Source organism: Muscardinus avellanarius (assembly GCF_963383645.1).
Source record: "Muscardinus avellanarius genome assembly, chromosome: 18".
Lineage (NCBI taxonomy): Eukaryota > Metazoa > Chordata > Mammalia > Rodentia > Gliridae > Muscardinus > Muscardinus avellanarius.
The window spans coordinates 41,803,995-41,822,220 of NC_137804.1; the positions used below are offsets into that span (position 1 = coordinate 41,803,995).

Below are 18,226 nucleotides of genomic sequence, written 5' to 3' on the forward strand. Positions count from 1 at the left end.
ATTTATTTATTTATTTATTTATTTATTTATACTAGGGATTAAACCTAGGGGCATTCTACTTCTGAGCTATACACCAAGCCCAAGACCAATTTTTTAAATTTTATTTATTTTTATGCCGGGCGTGGTGGCGCACGCTTGTAATCCCCACGTTTGGGAGGCACAGACGGGAGGATCATGCAGGTTCGAAGGTTCGAAGCCAGCCGCGCTGGTTTAAGAGACCCTGTTTCCAAAAATAAAAAAGTATAAAATAGGTCTGGGAGTGTAGCCCGTAAGTAGAAGGGCTTCCAGGAACCCCAGTACCACCAAAAAAAACCAAACTTTTATTTATTTTTTATTTTTGGTGGTACTGGAGATTGAACCCAGAGGCATTTTACCTTTGAGCTACACCCCCAGCGCCATTTTATTTTTTAATCTGAAACAGGGTCTCTCGCTAGGTTGATGAAAGCCTTACTGCTTGCTGAGGCTGTCCTTGAATCTGTGATACTCCTGTCTCAGCCTCCCAAGTACTGGGATGCCCAGCGTGCACCACCATGCCCAGCTGATTTTTTATTTTGAAACAGGGTCTCACTAGGCTGCTAAGAGCCTCACCAAATTGCTGAGGCTTTCCTCGAACCTGTGATCCCCCGTCTCAGCCTCCCTAGTACTGGAATAGCAGGGTGCAACCGCTGAATCCCAGCTTGGGGGTAAAGCACCGTGGAAACGAGCAAGGGCAGGGAGGATGTGTGACAGGTCATCCAGGGGTTGGCAGCAAATTAACCCTGTCCCAGTTCAGTTCTGAAGGCCCTGGGTGATTCCCATCCATCTCTGAACCTCATTGTTTGTGTCTGCAGAATAGGCCCACTTGCCCCATCCATCTCCTCCTCCTCCTCCTCCTCCTCCTCCTCCTCCTCCTCCTCTCTTCTTCTTCTTCTTCTTCTTCTTCTTCTTCAGTACTGGAGAAGGAACTCAGGGGCATTCTACCTCTTGAGTTATACCCCCAGCCCTATTTTTATTATTTCATTTTTATTATTTATTTATTTATTTATTTATTTATTTATTTATTTATTTGCAGGTCTGGAGATGGAACCCAGAGACATTTGACCTCTGAGCTATACCCCCTGCCCAATTTTTTCTTTCTTTCTTTCTTTCTCTTTTTCTTTCTCCTTTCTTTCTTTTTGCGGGTCTGGGGATGGAGCCTAGAGGCATCCGACTTCCGAGCTACACCCCCTGCCCAATTTTTTATTCTTTATTTTGAAACAGGCTCTCACTGAGTTGCAGAGGGCCTCACTAAGTAGCGAGGCTGGCTGCAAACCGTGATCCTCCGGTCTCAGCCTCCCGAATGCTGGGATGACAAGCGTGCCCACCACGCCCGGCTTTTATTCTTTTATTTTGAAACAGGGTCTCACCGAGTTGCAAAGGCTTCACTAAGTAGCTAAGGCTGTCCATGAATTGCAATTCTCCTGTCTCAGCCTCCCAAAAGCTGTGTTTACAAGCCTGCACCATCACGCCCAGCTGAGCCTCAGCTACTTAATGAGGCCCTTTTCAACTCAGTGAGCCCCTATTTCAAAACAATCAAAAATCGTGCTGAGGATGTAGCTTGATGGTAGATGCCCTGGGCTCCATCCCAAGTACCGCAAAGAAGGAGGAGGAGGAGCAGCTGTGGGTATAACTCAAAGGTAGAATGCCCCTGGGTTCAATCACCAGTACCATACATACATACATACATACATACATACATAGGGCTGGAGAGTAGTTCAGAGGTAGAATGCCCAAGGTCAATTGTAGTACACAAACAAACAAACAAACAAAAACAGGTCTCACTAAGTTGATGAAAATCTCAATACTTTTTTTTACTTCTTTTTTTTTTTTTTTTTTTTGTGTGTGTGTGTGTGTGCACGCGTTTGGGGCTGGAACCCAGGGGCATTCGACCTCCGAGCTACACCCCTTGCCCTATGTTTTATTCTTTATTTTGAAACAGGGTCTCACCAAGTTGTGGAGGGCCTCAACTTAAGTAGCTGAGGCTGTCCGCGAACTGATCCCACAGTCTCAGCCTCCTGAATGCTGGGATTACAAGCGTGCGCCACCTCGCCCGGCTTGAAAATCTCAATACTTGCTAAATCTGCCCCTCAAACCTGTGATCCTCCTATCTCAGCCTCCCAGCCTCAGTGCTGGGATTCCAAGTATTTGCCACCATACTGGGCTTATTTTTTTTAATTATTATTTTTTATTTTAATTATTTTTTTAATTATTTTTTTAAATTATTATTCGTTATTAAGAATAGTACAGGAGCCGGGCGTGGTGGCACACGCTTGTAATCCCAGCATTCGGGAGGCTGAGACCGGAAGATCGCGGTTCGCGGACGGCCTCAGCTACTTAGGCCCTTTGCAACTCAGTGAGACCCGGTTTCAAAATAAAGAATAAAAAATAGGGCAGGGGGTGTAGCTCGGAGGTCCAATGCCCCTGGGTTCCATCCCTAGACTTGCAAAAAAAAAAAAAAAAAAAAAAAAGTTGTCAAGGCCTTGCTAAGTTGCCGAAGCTCACGCTGAACCTGATTCTCTCAAGTACTGGATGACAGGCATGTGCCACTGCACTTTTGCTGGTCTCAAACCTCTGGGCTCAGGCTCTCCACCCATATCAGCACAGGACTACCGGAGTGTACCAGCACGCCTGGCTTTCATCTTATAGATGAGGGAACCAAGGTCCTAGGCCATCAATGGCCTTGTCCGAGGTCACAGTGCTGACTGGCCAAATGGACCTGGTCCTTCCTCCCGACGAGTTTCTCTTCCTAGAAACTGACCTGGATCCTGCACTAGGGGACAGACAGCATTTAATAGCAGCTCAGATGAGGTCTAAGTAAGAAACGAAACTGTAGCGGGCGTGGCAGGGAACATTTGTTTTTTTTTTTTTTTGGTGGTACTGGGGTTCCTGGAAGCCCTTCTACCTCCGGGCTACACTCCCAGACCTATTTTTACATTTTCATTTTGGAAACAGGGTCTCCTAAGCCAGCGCGCGCGGCTGGCTTTGAACCTGCGCGATCCTCCTGTCTCAGCCTCCCAAGCGCGGGGATTACAAGCGTGCGCCACCACGCCCGGCCGGCAGGGAACATTTGTAATCTCCGTACTTGGGAGGCCGAGACAGGAGGATCACGGGTCTTGGAAAGCCTCGGCAGCTTAGCGAGGCCTTGTTTTAAAATAAAGAATAAGCCGGGCGTGGTGGCGCACGCTTGTAATCCCCGCGCTTGGGAGGCTGAGACAGGAGGATCGCACGGGTTCGAAGCCAGCCTCAGCTACTTAGTGAGGCTCTCGGCAACTTAGTGAGACCCTATCTCCAAATAAAATATAAAAATGGTCTGGGAGTATAGCCCGGAGGTAGAAAGCCTCTGGGTTCCACCCCCAGTACCACCAAAATAAATAAATAAAATAATAAAATAATAAAAGCTGGGCGTGGTGGCACATGCTTTTTTTTGTTGTTGTTTTTGTTTTTTTGGTGGTACTGGGGTAGAACCCAGGGGCTTTTTACTTCTGGACTACACTCCCAACTTGTTTTTTATACTTTATTTGGAAACAGGGTCTCACTAAGTTGCCGAGAGCCTCACTCAGTAGCTGAGGCTGGCTTCGAACCCGTGCGATCCTCCTGTCTCAGCCTCCCAAGCGCGGGGATTACAAGAGTGCGCCACCACGCCCGGCCTACGCACATGCTTTTAATCCCAGCATTTGGGAGGCTGAGACAGGGGGATCCAGGTTCACAGACAGCCTCAGCTACTTAGTGAGGCCCTTTGCAATTCAGTGAGACCCTGTTTCAAAATGAATAATAAAAAATTGATCTGGTGGCGCACACTTGTAATTCCAGCATTCCGGAGTCTGAGACCAGACGATCGTGGTTCGTGGACAGCTTCAGCTACTTAGTGAGGCCCTCTGCAACTCAGTGAGACCCTGTTTCAAAATAAAGAATAAAAAAATAGGGCTGGGGGTGTAGGTCAGAAGTAGAATGCCCCTGGGTCCCATCCCTAGTACCGCAAAAAAAAAAAAAAAAAAGAAATAAAATGAAATAAAATAAATAAAAAACTAAAAAATCAGGCTGGGGATGGGGATGTAGCCCAGAGGTAGAATGCCTCTGGGTTTCATCCCTAGTACAAAAAAAAAAAAAAAAAAGAAGAATAATACAAAAATAGGGCTGGAGCCAGGCGTGGTAGCGCACACTTGTAGTCCCCGCGCTTGGGAGGAGGAGACAGGAGGATTGTGCAGGTTCGAAGCCAGACCCTGTTTCCAAGTAAAAATATAAAATAGGTCTGGGAGTGTAGCCCGGGGTAGGAGGGTTCCATCCCCAGTACCACCAAAAAATATATAAATAAATAAAATTCTCATCTGTCGTCCATTGTATACAAAAAATTCAGGACTGGCTAAGTCCCTTTTGGACTTGATGTGCAGCCCCTCCCCTCCCCTTTCCGACCCTCATAAAGGTTTCCTGGCACACAGCAGGGCCCAGGGGACCCACTGAAAGCTCGGTTTCTCCAACCAGGGCGGCCAGTGCTGTGGCCTGAACAGTCTGGCATCTCCCAGCAGCCCCAGCCCAGCTCCCTGCAGCCCAGGCTGCCCTAGAGTCGGGGGTCCAGTCCACTCGACAGCGTGTAATCCCGAATGCTGGGATTACAAGCGTGCACGACCATGCCCGGCTATCTCTCTTCAATTTTGTGGTACTGGGCATCAAACCTAGGGTCATATTACCTCTGAGCTATATTGCCAGCCTAATTTTATTTATTTATTTATTTATTTATTTATTTAGGTGGTACTGGGATTCCTGGAAACCCTTCTACCTCCGGGCTACACTCCCAGACCTATTTTTTATATTTTTTAATTTGGAAACAGGGTCTCCTAAGCCAGCATGGCTGGCTTTGAACCTGAACTATCCTCCAGTCCCCACCTCCCAAGCGCGGGGATTACAAACATGTGCCGCCACGCCCGGCTTAATTATTTATTTTAATTTTATTTTATTTGTTTGCAGTACTGGGGATGGAACTCAGGGCCATTCTACCTCCCAGCTATACTTCCAGCCCTATTTTTTTTTTTTTCAGGTCTGGGGAACCCAGAGGCTTTCTACCTCCAGGCTATAACTCCCAGCCCTATTTTATATTTTATTTTTGAAACAGGGTCTCACTATGTTGCTGAGAGCCTCACTAACTAGCTGAGGCTGGCTTCGAACTTGTGCAATCCTCCGGTCTCAGCCTCCCAAGTGCTGGGATTACAAGCGTGCACCACACTCAACTACTGTACTTAATTTTGAAACATGGTTTCGCCAAGTTGCTGAGGATAAGCAAGACCAAATAAAATAAAATTAGTAGGTAAAACATATAAACAAAACGGCATGGTGGTACACATTTGTAATCCTACTACTTGGGAGGCTGAGACAGGAGGATCGTGAGTTTGAGGGTAGCCTCAGCAAATCAGCAAGACCCTTTTTCAGAATAAAAAGGGCCAAAGGTGTCACTCGGAGATAAGTGTGTCCCTGGATTCAATACCCCGCACCTAAAAGAGTAACAATAATAATAATAATAATGATAATAATAATAATAATAATAATTTCAAAAATAGGGCATTTGCAAATAGGGAAAAGAGTAATTTTGCAGTAGGGAAACTGGCAGCCACTGCCTTAAGCAAATAACCAAGCTCGAGTTCCCCAGTAACAAAACACACTGACATCCAGGACTCTTGGCAGGATCCCCTGAGAACACATCATAGCTGCTGTGTAATTTCTGTCTAGAGGACATCATCTCACTCTGCTCAGAAGAAAATGTGGGGCAAACACACACAGGTGGACATCCTGCCAGACCAGCACTCTTCAAAAATGTTCAATTCCAGCGGGCGTGTTGGCTCACACTTGTAATCCCAGAAGGAGATCCTGAGATCAGGAGGATCGCGGTTCGCGGACAGCCTCAGCTACCTAGTGAGGCCCTTTGCAACTCAGTGAGACCCTGTTTCAAAATAAAGAATAAAAAATCAGGCCGGGCGTGGTGGCGCATGCTTGTAATCCCTGCGCTTGGAAGGCAGAGACAGGAGGATCACGCAGGTTCGAAGCCAGCCACACACATTGGCTTAGGAGACCCTGTTTCCAAATAAAAATGTAAAAATAGGGAGTGTAGCCCGGAGGTAGAAGGGCTTCCAGGAACCCCAGAACCACCAAAAAAAAAAAAAAAAAAAATCAGGCTGGGGGTGTAGCACGGAGGTAGAATGCCCCTGGGTTCCACCCCAACTTAACCTCTCCCCAAAATATGTAAGGGAGTAGCCAGGAACCAGGTATGGTGGTGGCCAGGCTTATAATTGTAGTACTTTGAAGGGTGAGACAAGAGGATTGCTGGTTCATAGCTAGCCCCAGTAACTTAGTGTGGCCCTCTGCAACTTAGTAAGACCTTTTTTTTTTTTGCGGGTCTGGGGACGGGACCCAGGGACATTTGACCTCCGAGCTACACCCCCTGCCCTATTTTTTATTTTTTTATTTTGAAACCAGGTCTCACTGAGTTGCAGAGGGCCTCACTAAGTAGCTGAGGCTGTCCACGAACCACGATCCTCAGGTCTCAGCCTCCCGAATGCTGGGATTACAAGCGTGCACCACCACGCCCGGCTTTAAGTGAGACCTTTTTTTTTTTAAAAAAAAATTGAAGCCGGGAATGATGGTGTATGCCTGTAATCCCAGTACTTGGGAGAAGCGGCTGAGACAAAAGGATCATAGGTTTGAGGACTGTGTCAGCATATAGTGAAACTGTCATCAACCTAGTAAGGCCCTGTTTCAAAATAAAAGATAAAAATAGGGCTGGGAGTGTAGGTTGCAGGTTGAATACTCCAGGGTTCAATTCCCATTACCAAAATAAAAAATACCAGGGTGTGGTGGCATACACTGTAATCCCAGTACTTGGCAAATTGAGACAGAAAGACCCACTGGTGGCCGGGCGTGGTAATTCCGCTTGGGAGGCGGAGACTGGAGGATCCTGCAGGTTGGAAGCCAGCCTCGCTAGTTTTAAAGATGCTGTTTCCAAATAAAATATAAAATAGGCCTGGGAGTTGTAGCCCGAAGCTAGAAGGGTTCCATCCCCAGTACCACCAAAAAAGAAAGAAAGAAAGAAAGAAAGAAAGAAAGAAAGAAAGAAAGAAAGAAAGAACCATTGGTTTGAGACCAGCCTCAGCAACTTTGTGAAAACCTGTTTCAAAATAAGAAATAAAAGAGCTGGGTTTTGGAGCGTTAGGCCTATTCCTGTAATCCCAGTACTTGGGAGGCTGGGACAGTAGAAGCACAGCTTCACAGCCAGCCTGAGCAATTTAGCAAGGCCCTCTGCAATTTAGGGAAACCCTGTTTCCAAACAAAAATAAAAAGGGCCAGGAGGTAGAAAGTTCCTGGATTCCATCTCCAATATCACCAAAAACAAGCAAACAAACAAACAAACAAACAAAAAACCGGTTGGAGTTTTGTTCAGAGGTAGAATGCCTCTGAGTTTAATCTCCAGTAGAAAAAAAAAACATGTATAAAATATATATTAAGCCAGGCATGCTGGTGCACGCGTGTAATCCCAGCATTCGGAAGGCTGAGACCAGAGGATGGCGGTTCGCGGACAGCCTCAGCTACTTAGTGAGGCTCTCTGCAACTCAGTGAAACCCTGTTTAAAAAAATAAAGAATAAAAAATAGGGCAGGGAGTGTAGCTCGGAGGTAAAATGCCTCTGGGTTCCATCCCCAGCCCCGCCAAAAAAAAAAAAAAAATATATATATATATATATACACACACACACACACATATATACACACATATATATACACATATATACATATATATACACATATATACACATATACACATATAATATACATATATATACTATATATACACATATATACACACACACACATATAACAGATTATATGCCTATACACATGTTTCACATGTTTCAAAGATTTATGAGTTGGAATGAGTCTGAGCTCCTCGAGGAAAGCAGGACGCAGGGGTCAGGATGGGCCGCAGGCCACGAGACCGCTCAGGAGCTGGGAGGCTGTGCTTACAGCCTCAGGCCTCGGCTTTCACATCTGTACAGTGGGATCTCAGCTCTCAGCCCTCCCACTTCCGGAATCCTGCGGTCAGACTTTGCACAATCGAGCCTGCGCACCGAGGGCCATCTGATTGGTTAATCCTTGTTACGCACTTCCAACGGCAATGACGTAACACCGGGCCACTTCCTGCCGCTCCCCCCACGCATGCCAATCACCGCCGGCGTACGTCGTGGCCACGCGCGGCCGCACGCACGGTGCGCGGTGACGTAAGGCGTCGGGAGCGCCATCCCGGAAGCGCGAGCAAGGCTGCCAGATGTGCAGGTGCCGTGGCCGCCAGCGACGCCGGGGCCGAGGGTGGGGCGGGTCGGGGCGGCCGGGCCGCGGGGAGCCAGGCCGGGTCGGCGGCGGGGCGGGGCGCGCGCCGGCCACGTCTGGGCCCTCCCGCTGCGCAGTGGCCGGAATCGGGGCGCGGGAGTCCGGGCCGCCCGCGGTCAGCGCCTGTGGTGTGCCTCAGTTTCCCCGCTGTGTTGGGGGCGAGCCTCGGCCTGCTTCTCCCTGCTCGGCGCTCTTCCTCCGCTCAGGCAGCCCTGTTGAATTAAGTTATATCACCTGGTGCTTCGGCGTCTCTGCAGCGCTTGTGACCTTGGGCCACCGAGCCGAGAGCCGGAGTTTCCCTGCGAGATGATGGCGTCTGCCTAGTAGTGATGACGGAGAAGGGAAGGAAGCGTTTACTGAAGCGGAGAGTCACATGCAGTGATCGTCCATCTCCAGAGCACCCGGGAGATGCCTGTTAAAATGCCGATTTCCGGGCTCGCCCTGGAAATCAATTTATTTTTATTTTTATTTTTTGCGGTACTGGGGATGGAACCCAGGGCGATTTCCCTGGCTACGCCCGCATTCCGATTTTTATTATTTATTTTGAAACAGGGTCTCACTGAGTTGCAAAGAGCCTGAGTAGCTGAGGTTGTCTTGGAACCTCCGGTCTCAGCCTCTCAAATGCTGGGATGACAAGCGTGAGCCACCATGCACGCTTCCCTCGGGACTCGGGACTTCACATTTCATTGGAAGAATAGCTTGCTCTGAGCCCCCCCCCCCTTTTTTTTTTCTTGTGGTACTGGGGATGGAACTTAAGGAAGGAGCCTTCTACTCTCAGGCTACACCAGCAGACCTATTTTTCATTTGAAAACAGGGTCTTGCTAAGTTGCTGTGAGCCTCAGTAAGTTGCTAAGACTGGTTTCAAACCTGTGATCCTCCCGTCTCAGCCTTCCAAGTACTGGAATTACAAACGTCCACCACCACACCCAGCTTGAGCTCCTCCTTTTTAGTTTTTCTTATTTGTTTTTGTACTGGGGGTTGAACCCAGGGGCCTTCTACCTCTGAACTATATCCCTTTACTTGTTTTATTTTTCATTTCAAAACAAGGACTCTCTAAGTTGCTGTCCTCCAACTTGTGACCCTCCTGTGTTAACTTCTCAAGTACTGGTGGTTTACCGCTGAGCTACACCCCAAACCCTCTATCATTTCTTTTTTTTTTTATTTTGAAATGTGATCTCACTAAGTTACTAAAGGTCTCATTAAGTTGCTGAGGCTGGCCTCAAACCTGTCATCCTCCTGCCTCAGCCTCCCAAATACTGGGGTTACAGACATGCACTTCCATGCCTGGCTCAACTAATTGTGTGTGTGTGTGGTACTGGGGGTGGAAACCAGGGGCATTCTACCTCCGGGCTACAACCCCAGCTCTATTTTTATTTTATTTTTTATTTTTATTTTTATTTTTATTTTTGGTTGTACTGGGGTTCCTGGAAGCCCTTCTACCTCCGGGCTACACTCCCAGACCTATTTTTATTTTTGGAAACAGGGTCTCTTACGCCAGCACAGCTGGCTTCGAACCTGCGTGATCCTCCTGTCTCCACCTCCCAAGGGCGAGGATTATAAGCGTGCACCACCACGCCCGGCTCTATTTTTAATTATTTTGAAACAGAGTCTCACTGAGTTGCAAAGAGCCTGCTAACTAGCTGAAGCTGTCTGTGAACCCGGATCTTCCTGTCTCAACCTCCCAAATGCTGGGATTACAGGGATGTGCCACAGTGTCCAGCTATTCTATATTTTGAAACAGGGCCTCACCAAGTTGAGAAGGGCTCTTCATTAAGTTGCTGAGGCTGTCCTCGGACCTTTGATCCTCCTGTCTCCGCATGTAGAGACTGCATACTGCTACCTGTATTGAAGGCATAAATAGATAGTTTTGGTTTTCAAGATATTTTTTTGGTGGGGGGAAGTATTTGTTGCTAACACTTGGAAATATAGCAGTTTCCAGAGAGGGAAACAGAAGTCCCAGCTAGGCATAGCGGTACATACCTGTTGTATCAGTACTTGGGAGGTTGAGAGCAGGATCACAGTCTCATGGCCAGCCTCGGCAACTTATTGAGGCCCTCTGCAATTGAGATCCTGTTTAAAAATAAAAAATTAAAATAGGGCTGGGGGTGTAGCTCAGAGTTAGAATGCCCTAGGTTCAATCCCCAGTACTACAAAAAGAAGGAAAGAAAGAAAGAATATAAAAGTCTATTAAATTCTTTTTCTGCTGTAGCCGGGTATGGTGACACACACTTTAATCCCAGCATTCGGGAGGCTGAGAGGAGGATTGCAGTTCACAGACAGCCTCAGCTACTTAGGCCCTTTACAACTCAGTGAGACCCTGTTTAAAAATAAAGAAAAAAAAAATAGGGCTGAGGGTGTAGCTCGGAGGTAGAATGCCCCTGGGTTCCATCCCCAGTACCTCAAAAAAAAAAAAAAAAAAATCTTTTTCTGTAAAGAAATTGGAAGTCAGGTACTTGGAGGCTAAAACAGGAGAACAGCACGTTTGAGGCCAGCCATAGCAAACAGACTTTTCACCAGCCTAGAGACCCTGTCTGAAAATAAAAATAAAGTAGGGGTCAGGGTGTAGCTCACCAGTAGAATGCCCCTGGGTTCAATAATCCTAGCAACACAAAACAGAAAGAAAGAAAGAAAGAATTGGAAGTCAGGCTAATTTCAGCTGCTGTAAGATACAGCCCCTCTGTGTCCAGTGCACCCTGAATATCTGTTCAGAGGCCCACCTCTGTGGACCTTTGGGCTGTTGAGTTGTGATCAGGCTGTGTGACAGGTCCTGGTTCCTTGTCATTCTGGTGACAAAGAGGCTCCCTGTGCCTATTTCCTCTCCCATAAATAAGCATGTTGACAGTCCCAGTGTTTGAGATTGGTGCTTTTTTTCTGGGTGCAGCCGACTTCAATAAATGGAAAGGTGGATTAAGTGTGCTCAACTGTACTGTAAAACCCTTTCCTGTTGGGTGTTTTGTTTTTGTTTTAGTTTTGCAGTGCTGGGGATGGAACCAGTGCCTTACACATGCTGAACGGAGTACTCTTATCAGTGAGCTGCACCCTATTCATTTGCAATTAGGCCTTTGTGTGTGGGGGTCTGGGGATGGAACCCAGGGGCATTCGACCTCGGAGCTACATCCCCACCCCGATTTTTTATCCTTTATTTTAATTTTAATTTTATTTATTTATTTTTGGTGGTACTAGGGGGTGGAGCCCAGGGGCTTTCTACCAGGGCTACACTCCCAGCCTATTTTTATAATTTATTTGGAAACAGGGTCTCACTGAGTTGCTGAGAGCCTCACTAAGTAGCTGAGGCTGGCTTCGAACCTGTGTGAGCCTCCTGTCTCAGCCTCCCAAGCCTCCGAAATGCTAGGATTACAAGTGTGCACCACCACGCCCGGCTGCAAATAGGCCTTTCTGTTGGCCATTAAACACGGCCTCAGAGCCAAGCTGTATCAGAATTGTAGATTTTTTTTCTTTAAGCTCTCCCATGGGTCAGTGCTGTGCCCCCCACCCCCCGCTGGAATGGTCTGGTATGCCGCCGCCCACTGGGTGGCGTGGCCGTCCGCGCGCCAGCGAGCCGGGAACCGCAGTGCTTTCTGAGTTGCTGGATCCCACAGCCTGGCTGTGAGTGCCTGGAATTCTTGGCTTTAATTTGCTCATAAAATTCTGGCATCAAAGTGGAGTTTGAAAAGGCCTGTTTGTCCGCCCAAAACAAGGTTCTGGTGCCACCTTGCCAGGTTCTGGGCTGGGCTCTGGATCCAGAGGAGCCTCCGCTCGGAGCTGACTTGGCTGTGAGGTCCACAGGCCAACCTGCCAGCTGGTAATCAAGAAAGTTTCAGGAAGAGTTGAAGCATGGGCAGCAGCGGACGACTCCCAGCTGGGAGGCTGAGACAGGAGAAACACAGGTTTGAGGCCAGACTGAGCACCGTGGCAAGGCCCTGCCTCAAAATAAAAAGGGCTGGGGCTGTAGCTCAGAGGTAGAATGCCCCTGGGTTCTAGCCCCGGTACCAAAAAGACAGTTGGAGAAAAAAAATGACCCCTTTCAGTTCTCCCAACACCCTACATTCTGGGTGACACACCTGAGGCTCAGGTGGCAAGGTGGAGCCAGCCACACATTCTAACCTCAGGGGCCATGGTTGGGTCGGGCTCCCGCCTCGGGCTCCGGGCCTCACAGACCACATCTTCCTGCCTGTTTCAGGCCGTGGAGGAGGAGGAGGAAGAGATGGATCCCCCGGACGCGGCCTCGAGGGCCTTCTGCAGCCGAATCCTGAGCATGGTGAACACCGATGACGTCAACGCCATCATCCTGGCCCAGAAGAACATGTGCGCAGCGGCTGCGGGCCCTGGGCGGGGGTGGGGGCCAAGGCTGCCCTGCCCTGCCCGCCCCCGCCGGCCCACAGTGATGATAAAATGAAGGAAATGAGCAAAGCTGCCTGCTGGCTCCACAGTAAATTCCTTCCTGGCCTGGAGGCGAGGCCTTGGCAAGGAAGCAGGCTCCGAGGCCTTGCAGCTGTGCCGGCTTGGCAGGGGTGTGAGGGCTCCTGTCCCGAGGCCTGGGTAGGGGCTTGGGGGAACCGCAGAGTTTTCTGTTTTTTTTCTTCAATCCAGGAGTGCTCCACCACTGAGCTGCACCCCAGCCCCTTATATTTGTTTATTTCAGTACAGGGTCTTGCTAAATTGCTGAGGCTAGCTTTCAGCCTCCAAGCCTGCCTCTGCCTCCCAAGTAGCTGGGATTACTGGTGTGCACCACCATGCCCTGCCTAGGACTTCAGTTTTTGTTTTTTTTTTTTTTTTTCTTTCCTTTTTGGCAATTCTAGGGATTGAACTCTTACTTCCTAGCTACACCTGTAGCCCTATTTTTTATTTAGAAACAGGGTCTCACTAAGTTGCAGAGGGCCTCTAGCTGAGGCTGGCTGCGAACTAGCAATCCTCCTGTCTCGGTCTCCCAAGTGCTGGGATTATAAGCGTGTGCCACATGCCCGGTTGGGCTTCAGTTTTGAGTCCTTAAACCAGAGGTTCTTCCCAGTCTCCCTTCTTGACCAATATAGAACTCATTTCCAGCCTTAGAAGTTTATGAAAACCCTCCAAAACTTAGCAGACCCTGTCTCAAATAAACTAAAACGGGGCAGCGAGATGTGGTGGTGCACACCTGTAATCCCAGCACTTGGGAGGCTGAGACCGGAGGACCACAGGTTTGTGGCCAGCTCAGCTACTTAGTGAGGCCCTCGCAACTCAGTGAGACCCTGTTTCCAAATAAAGAATAAAAAATAGGGCTGGGGGTGTAGCTTGGAGGTAGAATACTCCTGGGTTCCATCCCCAGACCCGCAAAAAATAAATAAATAAAAGAAGTTGGGGGTGTAGCTCAAAGGTCAGAGGTAGAATGTCTCTGAGTTCAATCCTCAGTATGGCATAAAAAACAAAAAAATAGGGCAGGGGTTATAGCTTGGAAGTAGAATGCCTTTGGGTTCAATCCCTAGTACCAAAATAAGCAAAAATAAAAGGGAGAAAAGTTACTTTTAGCTTAACATGGTGGCACACGCTTGTAATCCCAGCATTGGGGAGGCTGAGACAGGAGGATCACAATTCTTGGCCAGCCTCAGCTGCTTAGTGAGGCCCTTTGCAACTCAGTGAGGCCCTGTTTCAAAATAAAAAATAAACAGGGCTGGAGGTGTTGTTCAGAGGTTGAATGCCTCTGGGTTCCATTCCCAGTGCCGGGGGGGGGGGGGTATTTGTTTTTGTTGTGCTAGAGATTTCTGGGGATGGAACCCAGGGGCATTCAACCTCCAAGCTACACCCCCTGCTCTATTTTTTATTCTTTATTTGGAAACAGGGCTTCACTGAGTTGCAGAGGGCCTCACTAAGTAGCCGAGGCTGTCCGTGAACCACGATCCTCCTGTCTCAGCCTCCCAAATGCTGGGATTACAAGCGTGCGCCACCACGCCCGGCTCCCATTTTGTTGTTTATTTTGTAACAGGGCATATAAGTATTTGGCAATACTAGGGCCTCGGGGTTGAGGTTGCTGAGGCAGACCTTGAACCTGCAATCCCCCTGTCTCAGCCTCCCAAGTACTGGGGTCACAGTTATGTGTCATTGCACCAACTTACCGCGGCCCAGAGGTTTCAGTCCGAGGTTGCTTAGCCACACTGCTCTGGGCTGCGGTGGCACGGTACATCATGGCAGAGGGCACCTGTGGATGCTTCCTGGCGGCTAGGCAGTAACCCTGGGGATAGAGTTCCATTGTCAGTGATATTCCCATGACCTAATGGATTCCCACCAGGCCTCACCTCGAAAGGTCCTGCCATCTTCCAGTAGCACCACAGGCTGGGCACTGAGCCTGTAGCCTGTGTGCTTTTGGGGGAAATGTAAGGTCAAAGCCATAATGCAGGGTTTTGAAGACTGAATAGGAGTTTGCTAGGTGACTGCAACAGCAGTCCGAACAGCGCAGGCCATAGAACAGCACGTGCAAAGGCCGTGAGGCAGGCACGTGCCCGGCACAGTTAACTGGCAGGAGCCCTGCGGCCGGGGAAAAGAGCGTGTGCCCTTCTCTGCCCAGGCTGGACCGCTTCGAGAAGACCAATGAGATGCTGCTGAACTTCAACAACCTGTCCAGCGCGCGGCTGCAGCAGATGAGCGAGCGCTTCCTGCACCACACGCGGACGCTGGTGGAGATGAAGCGGGACCTGGACAGCATATTCCGCAGGATCAGGTGCGTGCGGGTCGCCGCCGCCGCCCAGGACGGCAGGTGCTGCGGGGCCAGCACACCTGGCCCAGAGCAAGCGGGGACTGCCCAGGTGTAAACAGTGAGGAAGACATGCTGTACTTACTTATTTTACAGTCCTGGGGATGGAGTCAAGGAGTACCGTGCCCCCAAGCTATAATCCCAGCGCTTTTTTAAGAAATTTGAGACAGAGTCTCACTAAGGTGCTGGGGCTGGCCCGGATCCTTAATCCTCCTGTTTTAGCCTCCTGAACGCTACGATTATATGCGTGCACCATTTTTTCTTTTTTTTTTTTTTCCAGTACTGGGGATGGAACCCAGGGCCTTCTACCTCTGAGCTACACCACCAGCCCTATTTGTTACTCTTTTATTTATTTATTTATTTTGCGGTACCCAGGATGGAATCCAGGGGCATTCTACCTCCAAGTTACACCCCCAGCCCTACTTTTTATTCTTTATTTTGAAGTAGGGTCTTACTGAGTTCCAGAGGGCCTAAGTATTAGCTGGGGCTGTCTTTGAATTATGATCCTCCTGTTTCAGCCTCTCAAATGCTGGGATTACAAGTGTGCGCCACCATACCCGGCTTATTCTTTTTTTTTTTGAAACAGGGTCTCGCTGAGTTGCAAAGGGCCTTACTAAGTAGCTGGCTGAGGCTGTCCTCGAATGGTGATCCTCCTGTCTCAGCCTCCCGAATACTGGGGTTACAAGTGTGTGCCAACAGACCTGGCTTGCTTCTTCTTTTCCTTCTTCATTTCTTTTTTTTAAAGTGGTACTGGGGGTGAAACCCAGCGGCTTTTCTACCAGGCTATATACTTCCAGACCTATTTTTTTTTTTTTTTTTTTTTGCGGGTCTAGAAATGGAATCCAGAGGCATTTGACCTCCGAGCCACACACCCCTGCCCTATTTTTTATTCTTTAATTTGAAACAGCGTCTCACTAAGTTGCAGAGGGTCTCACTAAGTAGCTGAGGCTGTCCGCGAACCGCGATTCTCCGGTCTCAGCTTCCCAAATGCTGGGATTACAAGCGTGTGCCACCACGCCCGGCTACTTCCAGACCTATTTTATACTTTATTTGCAAACAGGGTCTCACTAAGTTGCTGAGAGCCTCACTCAGTAGCTGAGGCAGGCTTCGAACCTGTGCGATCCTCCTATCTCAGCCTCCCAAGCGCTAGGATTGCAAACGTGTGCCACCATGCCCAGCTGCTGTTTTTTTTTTTTTTTTTTTTTTAAACTGGCTATATTTTGTTTTTCTCAAGTATTGCAGCTGTGTCTACAGAGGATAGGGAGGTTCCCAGTGCCCAGAGGAGGGACTGCTGAGGTGGGGGAAGGCCGGCTCTTAGCTTGCCCAAAAGCAGAGGAGTCGCTGGAAAGGACGCTGCCCCAGGGCCCCACCCAGGCTCCTGAAGCCCAGGCAGCTGGCCTCCTGTGGAGGCTGCCTGCCCAGGTGCTGCCAGTGTGCTGGGCAGAGGGGGAGATGGGTGTGCCTGCTGTCTGCTCCAGGGGTCAGCCTGTGCCTTCCCTCCCTGCAGGGCACTGAAGGGCAAGCTGGCCAGGCAGCACCCTGAGGCCTTCAGCCGTAAGTGTCCCAGGGCCTCTGTTCCCTAGCATGCCCACCCTCGCCTGGAGCTGGCTTCCTGCGGTCCCTGGAGGGCCCCACAGCAGCCCAGCCCTGGTGGGCAGAGGGTTCTCAGAGACCCAGAGCAGGCGGGGCGGGTACTGGGACTCTGGTCCTTTCCCTGGGGATGTGGGCTGGAGTGGTGACAGTTCCCTTCCACTGCGCCCCTGAGTGAACCCAGCAACCAAGCCGTTCCCAAGCCACCTGTGAGGGGAGACCGGAATGTCCCCGCTTCACAGAGGGAAACCAAGGCCCAGGGGGAATCGTGGCCAGAAGGGGCAAGAGACGGAGTCGAGTTCACATCTGTCTGGCTTCAGGGCCCCAGCGACTCAGGACCACCCCTCCAGGGCCTGCTGGGCCTCGGTTTTCCATACCTGCTGCCCGGAGCCACAGTGGTCTGTCCTGGAGGTGCTGACCAGCAGGGCTTTCCCAGAGCAGGCCCTGGTGACACGGTGTGGGACAGTCAGGCTTACCCAGGGCCTGTGTCCACGCGTCTCCTCAGCTGGAAGGGCCCCTTCACCTGCCCAGGCCGTGATTTCCTCCTGTGTAAAGTGGACCCACTTGTGCCCCTGGAGGGTGTGGGGACCTGTTGGACCCCCATCTGAGTGCCCTCCTGTTTGGGGCCTCCCTCCCAGATGTCCCAGAGGACGAGGATGAGGACCCCATCCCGCCCAGCATCACCACTACCATTGCGACCTCGGAGCAGAGCACAGGCTCCTGCGACACCAGCCCGGACACCACCTCGCCCCCGCTAAGCCCTGGCTTCGAGGACCTGTCCCATACCCGGCCTGGCTCCCCCGCGGTCAACGGCCACAGCCAGACGGATGACGAGGGTGCAGCGGGGGAGTAGCCCCACTCTGTGGCCAGGGCTCCCTCTGAGGGGTGTGGACTTCCTGGGGTATCTAGTTTCCGCTTCCCTCTCGGAGTACAGCGCCCTGCAGGCCCCTCTGTGCCAGGGCACACCGTCACGGTGGGAGCTGGGAGGCTGGGCACTGGGGAGCCTTTTCTGAGCCGGGCCTCAGGTCTGCTCTCCGTGATACTTAAAAGGTTTCCAGAGCCAGATGCCCCTACCCCCAGCCAGGATCTTGAGGTGGGCATTCACCTGCCTACCCCTCACCCATCAATTCTGGCCTCCCTGCCCCTTCCTCAGACACATGATTTGAATGCTTCCTCCAGGTGGCATCTCAAGGTTTCTGAGACAGGTAGAAGGTTCAAGACAGAGGCGAGCCGGCGCCGCGGCCGATTCTGGTGGAGCCTGTGTTTGTCTAAACAGGTGCGGACCCCAAGGCCGCATAAGCATCTCCTGGGGCTTCCATGGGGCGAGACAGCCACCAGGAAAACAGAGTTTATCGGAATATTTTTGTACCCGATGTTTACAGATGCGTTGGGAAGTTATCAATAAAAAGATTCTGTTACTAGAAATGGAAGAGCCCTAGCTGTGGTTTCTTTCCGTTCTTGGGTTGAGCATCCAGGGGCAGACTGGGGCTGGGCCATGGGCGGGGACTGCAGATGAGCAGCCTCCTGGGCTG

The 18,226-nt window shown here is 50.1% G+C and overlaps 1 protein-coding gene across 2 annotated transcripts; it reads left to right on the forward strand.

Moving 5' to 3' along the window:
• Positions 1-8,296: 8,296 nt before the first annotated feature.
• KXD1 (KxDL motif containing 1) lies at positions 8,297-17,547 on the forward strand (the record flags this gene model as incomplete). Of its 2 annotated transcripts, none has more annotated exons than XM_080715306.1 (5): positions 8,297-8,329; positions 12,564-12,688; positions 14,919-15,071; positions 16,612-16,658; positions 17,333-17,547. In XM_080715306.1, the coding sequence occupies 4 exons, from the start codon at positions 12,588-12,590 to the stop codon at positions 17,545-17,547; spliced, it is 516 nt and encodes a 171-aa protein (XP_080571432.1). The 2 variants fall into 2 exon arrangements, with proteins under 2 accessions (XP_080571432.1, XP_080571431.1); XM_080715305.1 differs by having other exon boundaries at positions 8,322-8,405.
• Between the last annotated feature and the right edge of the window lie 679 nt (positions 17,548-18,226).